The sequence below is a fragment of the Poromitra crassiceps genome, assembly GCF_964638095.1.
Source record: "Poromitra crassiceps genome assembly, chromosome: 23".
Taxonomy (NCBI): Eukaryota; Metazoa; Chordata; class Actinopteri; order Beryciformes; family Melamphaidae; genus Poromitra; species Poromitra crassiceps.
This window is the reverse complement of record NC_139639.1, coordinates 18165888-18183648: the sequence shown is the minus strand read 5'-3', so window position 1 is coordinate 18183648 and position 17761 is coordinate 18165888. Positions and strand designations below refer to the sequence as shown.

The following is a 17761-nucleotide window of genomic DNA, read 5'->3' as shown; positions in this document are numbered from 1 at the left end:
CAACAGCTGGCTAAAAGTCACTGACAATTAGGCTAATTGCAATACTGAAGCTTATTATGACTCCATATATAGGCTACAGCCCCATGAAGAGCTGGGCTGTGGAAGGGCCAAGTGATATGACCCCGACTATAGAAACACTTGTAGTTTGTCAGCTGCTAATGAACGACTATTTAACGCTTCAAGTGATTCAAATTGTATACTGTATGCATAGGCGGATTATGACGGGCCCCTGGGCTTGCATGCACAAAGCCCCCCCCCCCTCATAGCGCACATATGCACAATTAAGGCCAGAATAATAACTATCATACCTGCACCTCAACAGGATTTACAGCACAGCCCTAGCACACTCAAAGCCAATAACAGCAAAACAACAATAAATAAATTCACCTGTATCTAACACAGGATTTACAGTGCAGGTAAAGCCAAAAGCACAATAACCCTCCTAGCTTACATGAACTCTGAATAGCTTGAATCATGTTGTGTTTAAATCAATCTATGGTAGATAATTACTTATCATTTGTCTGACCTCAAGGTCAGACAAATGTAATAGTTACTAAAGTCTACAGAGTAGGCTAGCCTTGTTTCTCTAGTTTAATTGCAGAGAGCTGTTTGTGTGCTAAATTGTTCAGAATTCCTAAAGTGTGTGTGATGCCCTCTATATAATAACCATTTTAATCCTTCTCAGTTTAACAGAGTTGCTAAGGAAGTTTTTATTTTATTTGACGCTATAGTGGTTTGAGCATCTGTGGATCATTTATTGGTACTTGTAAATTGTGCCAATGGGTGCTCACTGTACTAAAGGAGTCTGATATATGGCTTGAACAGCATGACTTTGGTCAACATGACCCAGTGCAAGCGTTGTCATGCCATCTCATAACCATGTGCGCACAGTCTCTTGGCCGACACGAGTGAGTGCCAGTGTGTCATAATTTATGTTATATAACCATAAAGCCACTAGGTGTCTCTCAAGGACAAAAAAATATAGGCATAAGGTTGAGCCAGGTTTTGCATCAGCATTTTTTATTCCCTTCAGAAATGATCAGGTTATAGATAAATTAATTGTTTGCCTCAGTTTTGATATTCATACTAGCATGAATTAATACCTACATGAAGCAGTCTATATCTGTAAAGTTTCAAATTGCCCTTGTGTGCTTTAAAACTGTGATACTGTATATCTACTCCCACATACTATGATGACTACTACTACTGCTAGCACTAATAATAATAGTAACAGTAATAATGAATTTAACTGATAATGTACATTTCATTTAAATCAAAATCTCATTATTTTTACTTCCAGGAAATCAGAAAATATGTAGTGGTTACTTCATTTACGACCAGGAGGCAACATAAATCCAATCAATAAAACGATCACAGATCTTTCTTTTTTTGAACAGTCCTACCCCTCCTCCCTTCCCATCAAATAAAACTGCTTTTCTCTCCCTAACTGGTATCCATTGATTTACAGTTTTATGTCCTATGTGCTATGTCCAACCCTAACATCCTGTTTCAACAGGAAATACATCAGATTGAGAAAGCAAGATGCTATCACAATGCGGTTTCATTGTGACTTTACGTAAAAGAAAGGCCTTGCAGCCTCAGTTTATGGGATAAGAAATTAAACAAAGCAGTTCAGGGCAGCATGTGAGAAACAGATTACTCTTGACTAAACATTACTCCGTACTAAACAACAGAACTCTCGTGAAAAACTCAGTTTCAGTTGCAGCTCTCACATTGCAGCCCAGTCGCCAGAATAAAATGTTGGTATTTTAAGTTTCTGCAAACCATGAATACATTGAATGTCAGCGTTTGTGAACCAAAAATGCGCTGCATATATAGTACTTGATTTTCCCATTTATTTTAGTGTAAACAAGTACAGGTAGCCTTTATTTTACACTAAACACGTTTTACAACTGACACCAACTGTGCAATTCTCTATATTCAAAAGTACTGAAAATAGTTGACCATTTTTGTGATGAATACAACATGAATAGGCTACTTAATATTTAACTTGCTCCTGAAACCTGGTACCATAGCCTTCACAAGTGCATCAAATTGGATTGAAGGACTTCTCAGTGCAATTTTCACACTGCAAAGTCATCCAGTGGGCGGGATTGGACCTTCTGGTGGGCCGGTTCAGGATGATTACAGAAGAACTACTGGCCAGATTTTCATGAAGCCTCATGGAGCGGTGTAGCCAAGGTAGAGCGGGTCTTCCTTACCTTTCAGAGCCTGTTACATGTTGGAGCGGACCTGGATCTGGCTCAAGTCTCACAAACAAGCTTACAAGCAAACAAGCTCCTTAATTGGCAGAGGTCCGCACTGTGCGCTCTGTGCCTTGCGCGAGCATAACCAAGTCATTACACAGTGCTTCCATACATCGCAAGGGGTTCTGACAAGTTAGCAAATTGGCAACACCGCTTTGGATAGCCGCGGTCTCACGCAAAATGTAGCATTCGGACTAGGAGGTGTTTTCGCAGCCTGATTGAAACAGATGCAGTGCTATTTAGAGCTTGGTTCACCACCAGCTAAATTGGCTAGTAACTTTACAATGTTACTCGCCACAGTAATGGTAGCTACATTTTTACCCGCATTTGGTAAGTGTTCATTTCAAGCCCTGATCGTATTGTATCGCATTGGTAGTTGCTTCATTATGTATCTTTACTGTAATCTATCAGATTATTGATTTCATCGAGATGGTTATCGCATTGGCCTCAGTGATGGAGACGGACATCCCTAGTCTTCTGTTTTTTGAACCAGTCTCTCCCTGAGTACTTTCTGTTAGCTCGCCCAGCCACTCCATGAGCTTCAGCAGCCTCCTACAGCAGGGGAATGCTTCCACTGTGTCCTTTCTGCCCATCCTCATGAAGATATAGATGAAAGGGCCCATCAGGGGGCTCAGGTAGACCAGCGCACTGGTCAAAACGGACGACAAATCCCTGACTGAGTCCTCTGTGTCCGTATTGCCTTTTAGAGAGTAGTAGAGGTTCCTGAAACTGAAGGGGAGGAACATAACTATGTATATCCCCAAAACCAGACTCAGAGTGCCAATAACTCTCCTTCTGTCCCTCGCTTTCTGCCTCATGGCCATACTCTTGTGAAGGACCTTCCACGTGGCTGCAGAGAAGCCCGTGAGAAAGGGGCCAGGGAGGAGGCAGATGGACGAGAACAGCAACAACGAGAACCTGGGGTTGGTCAAGAAGACGTAATCCAGAGTGGCATAGGTCAGCGACAGGGTCCAAAGACAAATGGAGATCAGGATGGGGAGCTTCACATTGTTCTTCATGCGATACCAAAATGGGCATCCCACCAGTAAATACCTCTCCAGTGAGATCAGCACCATGAAACCCAAGCTGGCGCACATGCCTGTGCGGACGAACAGCCGCGTGAGACAGCGGGCTCTGACGAAGGGATGGAAGGCATCATCAAAGAACCTGTTGACGATAAAGACGATGGTGATGCTGATCTGAAGGAGGTCTGACAGGAGCAAGTTTATGGCAAAGATTGGAGCTGCTCGGTCCTTCTTGAGTAGGGAGAGCAGGGCGTAGCCAGCCAGGCAGACTGAAGGTAGTCCAACGAAGAAGATCACCCCATCCACCACAATGCCTATGGTGCTTGTGTAGTAGGGAGGGTCCTTACCACAAGGAAACGTACTGTTATACATCCCATCCATCTGGAAGCTGTTGAGCTATCAACCTTGATGCTTCCAGCTGTGTAGTCAGAGTGAAGTTGCAGCTACAGTATTGGATTCCACCCATGCTGAATAAGCATGATGAGCTTCTGTATTGCCTAATATTAGGCGGTAATCAGATATTACACCCTCTTGTCAATTCCTGTGAAAAAGAAAGTCAAAATACCAAGCAAATGAAAATTCCCAAACAGGCCTTCCTGCCATCATGACCACCTAATCATACCTCGATATCTAATTGGCTCTTTCAGTCCTCAACTCTCCACCGTGATAGCTGATGTGTGACGAGCGCTCTGGTGCAAACTGGCTGCTGTGCATCACCCAGGTGGCTGCTACACATCGGTGGTGGATGAGTGGAGTCCCCCCATGTGAAGCATTTTGAGCACTTAGAAAATCGCTATATAAATGCAATCTACTACTACTACTACTACTATTATTATTAGTAGTAGTAGTAATATTATTATTAGTAGTAATAGTAGTAGTATTATTATCATTTTATTATCATTATTATTATTATTATTATTATTACACTTGTGAGCAGTGATTTAGTGGAAAACTGTTATCTAATAATCTGCCCCACCCCTCCTGCCCCCCACACTGTCTTGCAGGGTCATGAGTTCAGTGGGTTAAAGCAGGCATGGGAGGGGAGGTAGATCCCATGGGATTAGCCTCTACGATCAACATGCTAACACACTCAGACGACACACAAGATCACAGATGGCCACACTCCACAAATACTAGCACACCAGCAGGTAAGAAATCCTGTCTTCATTCTGGATACATTACAAAATACTACTGTAGGCCAGATTAATTTAAATATTCGGTGGTTAAACATGCGAGTCTGCAGCACATGGAGACAGTAAACAGGCCACGCAGCAGGCAAGGATGATCTCCTGATCCCTCCAATGCAACAGTGGAGTTAACACTGCTCTCTGGGTCAGTGTTACAACCTTTTGGCCTCCTGTGAGATAACTAGCAAGTCATTTAGTTCCCCGTTCATAAAATTGCCTGACAGAAAACGGAGGAAGGTTGTATCTGTATTTCCTACTATTAGCGCTTACATGGTAAGATATTCTATTCATAGACAGCAGTAGGCAAAAGCCCAGGAGACAGGATTAATATCTAAGAGCACAGTTGGAGTGAAGTGAGGGCTTCCCACTGGTTCAATACTAGAGCCAACACTTACCTCATTGTGTATGTCATCTGTTAGTCGGTGCTGCACAGGTCCACAACCTGACGACTGGTTAGATATGCTTAGCACCTATGGTTATGTAAGGATCACTAGCTGCAGTGCAAATTGTGCTGCTTGAAAGTTGAGTGTCAGACAAAACCATCTAGAGTAGACCATCTTTCTATGTGAATGTAATCTAATGTGGGTTTTTGATGTCTCTCTCCTGTATACATTCTTGAACCATTACATATAATAGTCTTGCGTAGCAGACACAGGTGCCTTAATTGTATACACAGAGCCACACACACTATGAAAGGGTCCATCAGGGGGCTCAGGTAGACCAGCGCACCTATGGCGTCCCTGGAGGAGGAGCTGACGTGTTCTGTGTGCCGAGACGTCTTCAGCCAGAACCACCCTCTGCCCTGCGGCCACAGCTTCTGTCCCGCCTGCATCCGCGAGGTCTGGGCCGGGGGCAAAGGTCACTTCACCTGCCCCCAGTGCCAGGAGGAGCACGGCGAGGTGCAGTGCGACTGCTGCCCCCCTGAGGCCAAGGGAAGCCGGGCGCCCGCGGCCGTAAAGACCTGCCTGAGGTGTGAGGTGTCGCTATGTGCCCAGCATCTGCAGCCCCATCTGGAGAGGCCGGCGTTCAGTACCCACCTGTTGGTGGATCCGCTGGGGGACCTGGCTCAGCGGAGGTGCCCGGCACACACGGAGATGTTCCGCTATTACTGCACCGATGAGAGGGTGTACATGTGCTCTGACTGCCTGCTGGAGGGAGGCCACGCTCGGCACAAAGTGAAGGCACTGAAACAGGTGGAAGAAGATCTGAAGGTTAGCTGGAAAAATGATTAAGTGTGCGTATGTGTGTTTCTGCAAAGGGGTGTGTGTGTGTGTGTGTGTGTGTGTGTGTGTGTGTGTGTGTGTGTGTGTGTGTGTGTGTGTGTGTGTGTGTGTGTGTGTGTGTGTGTCTGTCTGTCTGTCTGTCTGTCTGTCTGTCTGTCTGTCTGTCTGTCTGTCTGTGTCTGTCTGTGTGGTTGTTCAAATATGTGTATTTCTGAAGATCATTCTCCAGACCCTGCTCCGGAAAGCAGAAGAGAAGCTGCAAGATGGAGAGCGAATCCTCAAAGAGCATCAGAATGTTGACCGCATCATGGCTGTGAGTGAAAACACTTCATTGCATGTTTAAACTGTGTACAGGCCAAATATGCAACATGAAGGTTTGCCCAAAATTCAAATGGGTTGGAGGAGGGCCTCATTGTGTCTGACAGAAAGGAACGAATCAAGCCTTACACCTATCTAGACCTTACCTGTGGTGTCCCCCAGGGAAGCATAATCGGTCCTTTATTATTTTTATTGTACATAAACGACATGGAGGCTCCATGTATGTCCTTTGTTTCTGTACGCGGACGACTCTGCTCTGCTAGTAACTGGAGACTCCTTAGATGCAGCTGGAAAGTCTCTAGGTGAAGAGCTGCAGTGAGTAAGCAGCTGGCTATGTGACAACAACTTGTCCCTGCATCTAGGAAAATCTGAATGTATTGTTTTTGGATCTAAGTATAAACTAAGGAACCAACCTAGTTTTTCTGTAGAATGTAATGGTGTCATGTTACAAGATAAGTGTTTTGTAACACTGGATCAGTGTATGACGAGTGAAGCCATGGCCCTCTCTGTCACTGGGAAAATTCAGTATTTAGCAAGAATATCTAAGTTCCTGGATCAGAAGACAATGAGGAAGTTAGCTACGTCCTTAATTCAATCTCACTATGACTACACCTGTATATCCTAGTACAGTGGCATCACAAAAAAATCAAGACAGGCTCTAAAAAGGCCAAAACAAACTAATGAGGGTCATCCTTCGCCTCAGTCCAAGAACACACATTAGCCCATCTCATTTTAACGATTTAAATTGGCTCCCCGTACAAAGCAGAGTACAACAGTTTAAACTTATCGTGGTTTATAAAATATGACATGACCTCTGTCCTAATTATTTCACTAAGTACTTCCAGTATGTTCCAGTATCCATAGCCGGAACACAAGAGCCAGTGTAGCAGATTTGAAACTACCCAATCGAAGAGCAAAGTAGGAAGAAGTACATTTCTCTATACGGGGGGAGAGGAGTGGAATAAGATCCCTAATGAAATTAAGTCTACTAATTCTCTGAATGGTTTTACAAACCTTCTGAAGAAATTCTTATTGAGCAAACTAGAGTAACACGTGAGTCTCCCGGTGTTATGGTATGTTGGTTTATGTCTCCTGTTCCTCTTATCCTTGATTGTTCTGTATTGTTTACCTGATGTTATTATGTTATTGTATGTCATGTTTTTACAAGACCAGGGACCATGATGGAAACAAGTGTCACACTTTTCCATCACACTTATCACACTTATCCAGAATAAAGTAATTCATTCATTCATACAGGGAAAAACTCCACCCATCTGAAACTCGGAGCAGACTGAAACAAGCGCTTCCGGATTTCAGTCGACAGCCGAACAAATCTAATATCCACCACTTCTTCCGGCCCACAGGACTCTTGGGAGGCCCACGACGCCCAGGTGGAGCGGCTGGGCTCGACCCTGCAGGTCCAGGTGAAGAGGCTGCTGGCAGCCCTGAGGGAGCTCACCCAGGGGGAGAGGCAACAGGCCACAGAGCGCACCCAGGAGGAGTGCTCCAAGGTCAGGGAGGACCTGAGCCACACGCAGAGCATCCAGCACTACCTGGCCTCGCTGCTGACAGAGACAGACCCCTTCCTGCTCATCTGGGTAAGGCTCGACAAGCAGAAAGAGACCGGGGTCATGTACTGCTTGTAACAAGAATTCCTATTGTTTACTTTGATATTAGGAGTATTCAATTCATGATTGAATTGAATTGACAATGCATGGTAAAGTCCAATTCAGTTGCTGGAGTTGGAGTTGGAGTTGGAATTGGAATGACAAGAAAAAAAAATTAATTCCATGAAGTTCCACTTCTAAGAGAGGCTGTCTTGACTTGCTAAACATTATTAATAAAATCCACGACAGAATATAGAATAGGGATTCAAAAAAGAGAATAATTGAGTATTATTTATGCTGTAAATGGTAAAAAGCAGCTTATTGTTAAAAGGTCTACCCACCTGAAGTGCATAGATTCAGTTTGATCTAATGATAAATCTGCAGACCAGGTGTCAGATATACCTGTTTACCTGTGATATTACAATTGCCTTGGTTTTGTCATTTGTAATGTATTAGCTTGCATGCAAGAAAAAACAATAATCAGAGACATAAATACATCTTTCACAGAGGAAAGAGAGAGAAACATTATATTTCACTAAATTGAGTGAGGATTTAAACTTGTAATCTGTTTGCTGTTCTGTCTACCTGGGCAGACACATGGGGCCTTTATGCTGTAAATCATCATATTTCTGTGAATGCTTCTTTTCTCTGCTGTCCTTGACACTTTCCTCTCTCCGCAGGCTTTTCAAGCAGATGACTCGAAGTAAGTATAAAACGAATTAATTTGACTGTGCGGGGTTATGTTCTTGGCTGTGTTTGTGTGTGTGTAGGTGTGCGTGTTAGGAGAGTGTCCATGTAGGGGAGAGGGAGAAAGGGGGGGAGAGAGAGAGAGAGAGAGAGGGAGAGTGAGTTTGAGAAGAAATGCAGTTACAGTATGTCATTGCTCTAACCAGTGACCTTGAGTAGGCTATATGGTTTATTGTCAAAAATGACAATGCAGTGTTTTTTTCCTGTGTGTTCTGCTGTTGCCTCCCAGGTTGGTAGCAGACCTGAACTGCCCCCTTTTCACCCCTGACCCTGTCAGTCTGGACAGGAAGTACATTCTGGAGGACGTGGAGAGCAAGTATCGCGAGTTCATCACCGCGACCCTGCGCTGCCTCAGCGAGCTCAAGAGAGACCTATGTGAGTGGAGACGGTCGATGCATCCATAGCCTGTTTGGTTTACTCTCTTATCAATGGCCTGTTAAGTTTGACTTGATCAGGTACATCAATTACCGCTGGGCGATATGGTTGATATCAGCATCACAATAATCATAAGGATTTCCCCCCGATGTCGATATATACATGGTTCACATTATGCAAAATCACATGTTAAATCAAATTCGCAACATCCCAAAATCACCATATGATTCCACTGAAAGACAATAATATTGAGCCCTAACATCAATTAAAAATTTATTTTAGGCATCTTCTTTCTTCATCGTATGTTATGTATGTATGTATGTATGTATGTATGTATGTACCGGTATGTATGTACCTGTATGTATGTATGTATGTATGTATGTATGTATGTATGTACTCTATCTATCTATCTATCTATCTATCTATCTATCTATCTATCTATCTATCTATCTATCTATCTATCTATCTATCTATCTATCTATTTTAATGCTTTATTTGAGTCCACAAATTATATTAAAATTACAGGGAATCAAGTATAGCGGGTCTAAGGGTACACATAGCACCTTCTCCTACATGGGTGTGTTTCCTGCAGGTTGACCTATAAAAAGTCACCTACCATCACTGTGTCAAAGGCGTTTCAGGAAGTAAAGCTCTTGTTTACACTAGTGTCCTCTAGAGAGAGAGTGGCGTCAGCGGAGGACCAAAATGCAAGACTCATTAGCCAATGAACAGCCAGGAATGGGTCTCGCGCTACTTTTGCATGTTAAAATAAAGCTGATGATGTACAATTTGATTCAAGGGGGGGAAAACCCTTTCAAAGTACAACACAAACTGTCTATTTTGCTGCAACTCGACAGTGCTGCTTTTTTTTACTCAAGAGTTCCACTTTCTACTTCCTGGAAAAAAACTGGTCCATTGGAGTGAATGGAGATGTGGGAACTCTTCTATTATACGGCTCTGGTTTACACCATAACTGGTTCTTCTTCTGTTGTTTTCCTTCGACACAGTACCCAGCCCGTTGACTCTTGACACCAACTCTGCCCATCCTCTCCTGAGCATCTCTGATGACCTGCGCTCGGTCACGCGGGCTAAAGCCCGCCTGCTCTGTGCGGCTCACGCAGAGCGTTTTGACCACTGGGCGCAGGTCCTCACTGTCCAGAGCATCTCCTCTGGGACTCACTACTGGGAGCTGGAGGCTGAGGGATTCTGGGATATTGGTGTCTGCTACAGATGCATTGGGCGGAAGGGGAAAGAGGGCAATGCCTTTGGGAACAACAAGGTATATTCAGATTTGGATTCACTCCGTTTATAAATGGTTAATAATTGTATTGTGGTTGTATAGTTATGTGTTAGCTGGTTGGTTTGGTGGTAGCGCATAGCAAAGTTTGTACATACTGTATAACACACAGAGAGGTTGCTCTTTAAAGGTGCAAATGGAAAACTGGTTTCTTGATTAAAATACCTGTCTTTAACGTGCAGGTGTCATGGAGCCTGACACAGCAGCATGACAGGAAGCTTGCGGCCTGGCACAACCGCAGGAAGACCCGCCTCGCCTACCAAATGAGCGGCAACCGAGTGGGCGTGGCTCTGGACTACGACGCAGGCACCGTCACCTTCTCTGAGGTGGGGCCCTCTGGCGGCCTGGCCCACCTCCACACTTTCTCCACCACCTTCACCCGGCCTGTGTGCCTGGGCTTCGGCCTCTACAAACCTGAGCTCCACAGCCGCATCGCCATCGTCAGAGTCTGAGGTGGAGGATGAAGTATAGATAGCGAGGATCAGGCTGATGCCGGGCACCATGCCGGTTTGAACCTCAACTAGAGGCAAGGCCATGCCAAGAGAACTCAACTATGGAACTTCTCTGGAGATTACTTCCAATGGAGAATGTTCAGAATAATAGCATTCAGCACAATTAGTAGGGTTGTGAATTTGTGAGTAATAATTTGAGCATCTTGTTACAATTGGTGAGAATGGGACAAATGTTTTGTTTTTTAAGCTTTGGCCTTTTCTTGTCATCTGAGAAACTATACAGCTCTGAAACAGAGTGCCGCTGGTGATGACTTGAACTGTGGGGACGGCGACGCCAGTCATGTCTACTTCCCCAGCCTCACCACAAGGTGGCGATGATTTCTTAACCCACTGTGGGACTTCGATAACTTTGCTGAGTGTGTGGATGCATGCCGGCTGAGTTACATCCATTGTGCTTGTCAATAACACAAGTGGCTCAAGGCCAGAGAGCAAATGAAGGGTTAGTAGTCTAACAAATCCTTTTTGGAATAGGATTGTAAGATTGCTATCTGATGCTCATTCCACAATGTTGCAAACCTACAGATGACTGACAGCTCCAGAATATTGCTGTTTTGTAAGAAAAGGTCTTGTGATTGGAGTTAACTTCAGTATTATTTCATAATGAGCTTTACTTTTATGCCAGAAATAGTTTTGTCAGCTGCAACTTTTTTTGTGTGAATAGTGAACTGAATTATGTCCCATGGAAGTGTATCTAGGTCATTAGCTTCTCATCAGGTGGCTTGTCCATGACTGGACTTTGTTCATAATGCATTCATCTGCTCTAACATTGAACCAATTTCTACGTTGAGCAACTGATGCATATACTGTAAGCCTAGTCTAGCGTTATACCTTAACACAGTACGTACACGGCTTTATATTGTAAAGGAAATGAACAAGCTATGGAAAGCACTGAAGCTGGAAATGTTTTCATTCAAAGGTGCTAAAAGAGCAAGAGGTTGATCCATTTAACTCCGCTTGAAGGCGCACAAGCGTAGAAGATTCTTTGATTTGATTGCATATCACTGGGAAAAAAAGGCTTTTCCAACTGTCACTTCAACTTGGTACATTTCCTCTTTGAAGCCGCTCAGATGCCTCGTTTGTCTGCCTATTTTCTTTATTTCCCTGTAAAGGTGAGTGGGCGGATGTAACAACCCGGGCGAGAAAGAAGCACAGACAGAAAAAGAGAGGGAGGGGAGAGAGAGCGGGAGAGAGAGGGAGAGAGAGAGAGAGAGAGAGAGATATTAGAACATACTCTGGCATGGTTATGCTAAAACAGAGTGGCATGTTGTGAAAGAATGTGAAAGAAGAGCAAGACAACAAGGATTTTTGAGCGTATTACTCCGCCTCCGACAAAACAATAATTTTCACCTGAAATGGAATACTAGAAGTGCATCGAACACATGGAAACAGGTGATATAATTTTTTTTCTTTTTTTATGAACTTAAATGCTAGGATTGTACTGCAAGTAGGAAATACCTGTCTAGTAATTTTTAGTAGATATATTATGGCAATAATTTGACCAAAAATAGCATGGAAACAATGTGAATTCTGCATTTAAAAAGACAGAAAGGGGGAAAACAGCTATAATTGTGTGTCTTTAAATAAGTTTTATAAGAGTGAGAAAAAAAATATTTGTACATATGTTGTTGCTAATCTTGGAAAAAGAAACCCTCGCAGTATAAACTATACTGAGCTGTATTGGATTAAATGCTTTAATTTAGTGGCATCATCTGAAGGCACAAATGGCTCTGTTCTAGATTAACATTTCATTCCAATTACTGTAGGCTTAATTGAGTGGGGGGGGGGCAATCACCGTGGGAATGTGCATAGAAAATTAAAAATGAAAGGGAAAAATAAAAATATGCATGTATCGTGAGTGTGAAACAGAAGAGAGAGCGAGGGGGAGTGTGTGTGTGTGTGTGTGTGGGGGGGGGGGGGGGTGCATGTTGTGCAGCATTGGGAGGGAGGGTGGGGGGACGTGTAAAAGACAGATGGTCACTCAGTGGAGTTGTTCCCCCACTCCTTCTTTCTCGCGCCCTCCTGGATGCTACATCCTTCCCCTGACAGCCGTCCAAAGCCTTACCTCATCTCTTTTCTCTCGCTCACGTCTCCTCCTTCTCTACCAGCCTGCATCAAAGCTCAGTGTCGGAGCCCAGTGTGATGTCACTTGACCTTACCCTATCTTCTCTAACCCCCCCCCTCCTCCTTCCCATACTGTCTCTCTCTCTCCCATGCCTCCCTCCCAGGTTGTGTTTGCTGAAGAAGTCGACTTCCACACCCAGGCACAGTGCCCAACCAGCACGTAATCTACTGTAGAGAAAGGAGAGATAGATATTGCGGGGCACGGGGGGGGGACAAGAAAAAAAGGAGAATAGAAGTGGAATAGCTGAAGTTATGGCCAATGAATACTTCTGAATATTGTCTGAATATCATTTGATTGTTGACCTGTTAGATTTACTGTTGCTGAGACACATGTTGACTAACTTTTGTTGGAACTAGGCAAAAAGTGACTGAGTGGAGGTTAGAGTTGGAGTTTCTATCGTAACCTTGTTCGGAATTTGCTGGCATCATCGCTGAATCGTGACAGAATTATTTTGAGACATTTCAACAGTTTCTCTTCCCATAGCATGTCTATTCACACCTCCGGCCTTCTAAAGTAGAATCTATTAGAGAAATACGGCTAAACATCCCAGGATCCGCCATGCATCCCAGGTCACTCCCTATAGTCAGCTTTGACCTCACTGTGCTGCTGGGTGTGCTCCTGCTCTGGGGCCCTCTGGGGTCCAGGGGGCAGAACGACACGGAGCCTATCGTCCTGGAGGGGAAATGCCTGGTGGTGTGCGATTCCACCCCGTCGTCCGAGCCCGCCGGGAACGCCCTGGGAATGTCGGTCCGCTCCGGCACCGGCCGGGTGGCCTTCTCTGCCACACGGCAGACCAACCACGAGCCCACAGACATGAGCAATCGCACCATGATCATCTACTTCGACCATGTGAGTGTGTGACCGCTGATGAAAGTGGCTAACAACTTGTCACTGCTTTGCATTCAGTTTGTGCCATTTTGCATCCCTGATTTAAGTAAACCCCATGCTTTGCTGGAGAAGTCAAATGGCCATGGTAAAATTTAAGTTAAAAAATTATATAATAAGATGAAGTATAAAACAAACCAATAAGAATAGTTCACCCATAAAGGTAAACAGAGTCATTATCCACTCACCCCCAGATCATTGAAAACTCCATTGAAGTTGGTTGCACCACCAAAAACACAGTTGGCCCCCATACTTCCATCTCAGCCTTAATCCAAAGTGCACAATCAACCAGAGCATTGTCAGTAAGGGGGAAAGGAGATAGTGAGTTAATTAAATATTGGACATTTGGACCCACAGTGCAATCTTTGGACTACAAAACGCTGCAGAAACTATTTGGATGATCTCATAAAATAATCTTTTCTTTGTCATACACCTTTTTTACAATTTCATAATTTCTCATACCTTCTTGCCTGCCTCCAATTTGCATCAGATCTTGGTGAATGTGGGGAATCACTTTGACCAAGAGAGCAGCGTCTTTCTGGCACCAAGGAGAGGAGTCTACAGCTTCAACTTCCATGTTGTGAAGGCCTACAATAGACAAACGATCCAGGTATGACACCTCACGCACGCACGCACACACGCACACACACGCACACGCACATGCACGCGCACGCACACGCGCACACACACACACACACACACACACACACACACACACACATACACACACACACACACACACACACACACACACACACACACACACACACACACAATGTTAATGCTTTAGGTCAGGACAGTTCAAAATCATATTTCTCTCAACATTTCTATCTATGAGCTTTAGTTCCACAATAATTAAATGTAGGATTTACCCAATGGACAGAAACAAATTCCCTTCTATACATTTTAAGCCCTCTGTGTCTTGTCTACCAGGTTAGCCTGATGCTGAACGGCTGGCCGATGATCTCAGCCTTTGCGGGCGACCAGGACGTGACCCGAGAAGCTGCCACCAACGCCGGCCTGGTGATCATGGAGAGGGGGGACAAGGCCTACCTCAAGCTGGAGAGGGGCAACCTCATGGGGGGATGGAAGTACTCCACCTTCTCTGGGTTCCTGGTCTTCCCCTTGTGAGGAGACGGACGGACGGACGGAGGCAGGTTCGAGGGCAGTGAGGAAGTGGGACCCAGAACGAGTTAGACCGATTGAGTGGAGAGAGAGAGAGAGAAATAGCCTACAGTATATAAAGAGGGAAGGGGTAGGAGGAAAGGAAGCCTCTGCATCAAAGGCAGAGTAAAAAAAAAAAAAAAGATTCAGAAAAATTGGAGGGAAGATTGTGCAAATTAATTTTATTTCTCACCTGAGGGGAAAAGCAACACGTTTGGAAAAATAATAGGTGAAAAGATTGAGTGAATGTTGATTTCTCTGTGGATTCGGATTTCTCTGTTTCTGTGCATTATTAATATTTGATAGGTTTGGGATGCAAGAGACATTGTTGTTGTAATAAATTCCTAAAGTAGCAATGTGCAATGTGGGCTTAAAGAACAGCTCACCCAAAAATGAAAGATCTGTCATCTCCTCACCCTCACGCCAGTTGAAACACAGGTGACGTTTGTCCATATAACACACAGGGAGGTTGCCAGCACAACTGGAGAGAAAACCAGTCACCATTGACTTTAGTACAACTGAAGTCAATTGTGAGTGGTTCTCTCAAGTTGAGTAGATGGTGACAGAATTTTCATTTTTGGGTGAACTGCTCCTTTTGGTGCAATGAAGAGCCTGTATCTTAGTTTTGTTTTTGTCTTATTTCAGTTGAAAATGTTTGAAACACCACTGTGTCCCATAATGGCATCCTGTCTCACTTAAAACCTTTTTTTGTTCTGCTGTGTCTTGTGACTGATGTTCCTCTATTTGCTTGTTAGTCCCCTGCAACAAATGTACATTTAAAAGATTTATATCAAAAAGCATTATATCAAAAATATTAAAATAAATACAGATACCAATTTGCCTTTGTATGTTGCTCTAAGTGTATAGAAATTGGCCACATTGGTAAAAATGTCTATAATTAGTCTGGACAAATGTGTTTCCAATGCAGTTCCACCTTTTTGGGCGCGGGGGGGGGGGGGGGGTGACAACTCAAAATAAAGCACATCACACTTGTAACAGGTTTCTTTGAATAATCTTAAAATATTATTTGAAGATTAGTCAGACGAAAATATGATTTTTTTTATAGTGCAACTGCAGGTCCCTCATCAGTACCTTCAGCTTTCCTTTTCTTACATCCAGCCAATTTGGAGACAAGTAAGTTCACACTCGAATTCATGTTATTGGTTTGACAGTTTTATCTGCTTATGCAATATTTCCCCCCATGGTATTCTACCCAGTGCCATGGCAGCTGTTTGTAAATATAGCTCTCGCCAGCAGAGTTGGCGCGGCCTGGGCAGACACCAGCATGGGCCCGAGTATCAGTGTGGTGAATAGCGGATACTCCTCACAGGGCTGCAGGCAGATGGAGGCTTTGGCGAGCGAGCAGGCACATCACTGCAGGGCTGCCATGGAGAAAGTGTGGTGTGCTGTCACATCCAGTCACTTACGCTTCCATGGTTCATGACCACCATCTCTCTCTCACGTGCGCACGCGCACACACACACACACAGCCACTCTCTCTCACACACACACACACACAAATTTTTTATGGTTTAGGACAGTCAAAAAATCATTCATGAAAAAAGATTCTAATCCATGGTGTCATATTAATGTAGACGGAGGCAGCTTCATTGATAATAGATTGAGGATTTTGTGAATATACTTCTCTCAGCATTTATATCTATGAGCTTTAGGTCCACAAGAATAAAATGTAGGGTTTGCCCAATGGACAGAAACAATACCCCTTCTTCTCTAAGTTAAAATTGGCTAAGTGGTGTCTGTGGTGGCAATGTGTGTCACGATTGTGATGTCATCAGTGATGTCACTTGAGCAATTGTGATGTCATCAGTGATGTCACTTGAGCAATTGTGATGTGATTAGTGATGTCACTCGAGCAATTGTGATGTCATCAGTGATGTCATAAATCCTTCCTGGCTGAGGCTTTTATGTGGTGGGAGTATAAGCAGGGAGAAGAAGACAAGTGGCGCATCATCTCCAGAGTAAGTGGTGGGAGTAAGTAGGGAGAAGAGGGCAAGTGGCATCTCCAGTCTCCACCCTAGGAATCTAGCGCCATTCCTTTCTATAAATTATTTTACACTTTGTCTTTGAAGCTAGTAGCCTACATAAATGAAATCAGGGAGTGGGAAAAGGTGTTGTAATAATATTTGTTTGGTAAGGTATTGTCAAGTATTGAAGAAAACACACACACACACACACACACACACACACACACACACACACACACACACACACACACACACACACACACACACACACAAACAGAAACACCCCTTGGTAAAAAAAAAAAAAAAAAAAAAAACAGAAAAAAGGGATACAAAACTGCTAGAATGACTAATAGTCAGTTTAGTCACACTCATGGACGTATTTAGTCTGGGAGCCGAGCCGAAAAGAACGGTCACACTTCACTGTCTGCTCCCACCAACTAGGGGGCAGCAAAACCCCGGTCATACACCAGTTTGGAGACATGCTGTTGGTCAGTCAGGCCCACTAAAAGCACAAAAGCCATCAGAGTAGGCTAGTACCTAAAGGAAAGCTGGCAATTTCTTTGTATCTCAGAATAAACCCCTGAATGTAGATTAGTTTGCGCACGGGACTGGGGTGTGTATTTTTAGTAATGGCTTGGCTATGCCACAAGATCTTCCCATTCATTGTTGATATGGGCTCCTCTGGCTCTGTGTAAAAAAAATGCTGGGAAAACCGATGGGTTAGATAAGGGATAGCATAATGATTCACATGTATTCGGATATGCACTGCGTCATCCTTCAGAGATGAACAAAACAACGTATATTCCCTCCATTCAGATTGATTTACAGACTACACACTGGTTATTTGGGCGTCTGTGGCAGTAAAATAGCAGGAACGATCCCAGCTAGGCCGCATTTATTGTTTTCTCAACCTAACTATGCCTATTGCTCACGTCCCGCCCAGAATCGGTCTTATAATATGAGGGAAAGCTCCTTTGGCCAATGAAATCATAGTGTGCTGCCGGCTCGCGGAAATGTGGACCAATCATATTGCGAGGACATTCGAGG

At 44.0% G+C, this 17761-nt stretch overlaps 3 protein-coding genes across 3 annotated transcripts; 2 read left to right on the top strand and 1 right to left on the bottom strand.

Moving 5' to 3' along the window:
• Positions 1-2674: 2674 nt before the first annotated feature.
• Positions 2675-3673, bottom strand: LOC310796800 (C5a anaphylatoxin chemotactic receptor 1-like; the record flags this gene model as incomplete). The annotated part of the gene is made up of 1 exon (XM_083659034.1): positions 2675-3673. One exon carries the CDS (start codon positions 3671-3673, stop codon positions 2675-2677), a length of 999 nt encoding a protein of 332 aa, XP_083515160.1.
• Positions 3674-5210: 1537 nt separating this feature from the next.
• Positions 5211-10498, top strand: trim110 (tripartite motif containing 110; the record flags this gene model as incomplete). The annotated part of the gene is made up of 7 exons (XM_083659517.1): positions 5211-5690; positions 5920-6015; positions 7385-7618; positions 8308-8330; positions 8604-8749; positions 9757-10028; positions 10229-10498. The coding sequence occupies 7 exons, from the start codon at positions 5211-5213 to the stop codon at positions 10496-10498; spliced, it is 1521 nt and encodes a 506-aa protein (XP_083515643.1).
• A 2740-nt stretch (positions 10499-13238) lies between these two features.
• Positions 13239-14696, top strand: cbln12 (cerebellin 12; the record flags this gene model as incomplete). Its single annotated transcript, XM_083659528.1, has 3 exons — positions 13239-13529; positions 14056-14175; positions 14499-14696. 3 exons carry the CDS (start codon positions 13239-13241, stop codon positions 14694-14696), a joined length of 609 nt encoding a protein of 202 aa, XP_083515654.1.
• Positions 14697-17761: the final 3065 nt, after the last annotated feature.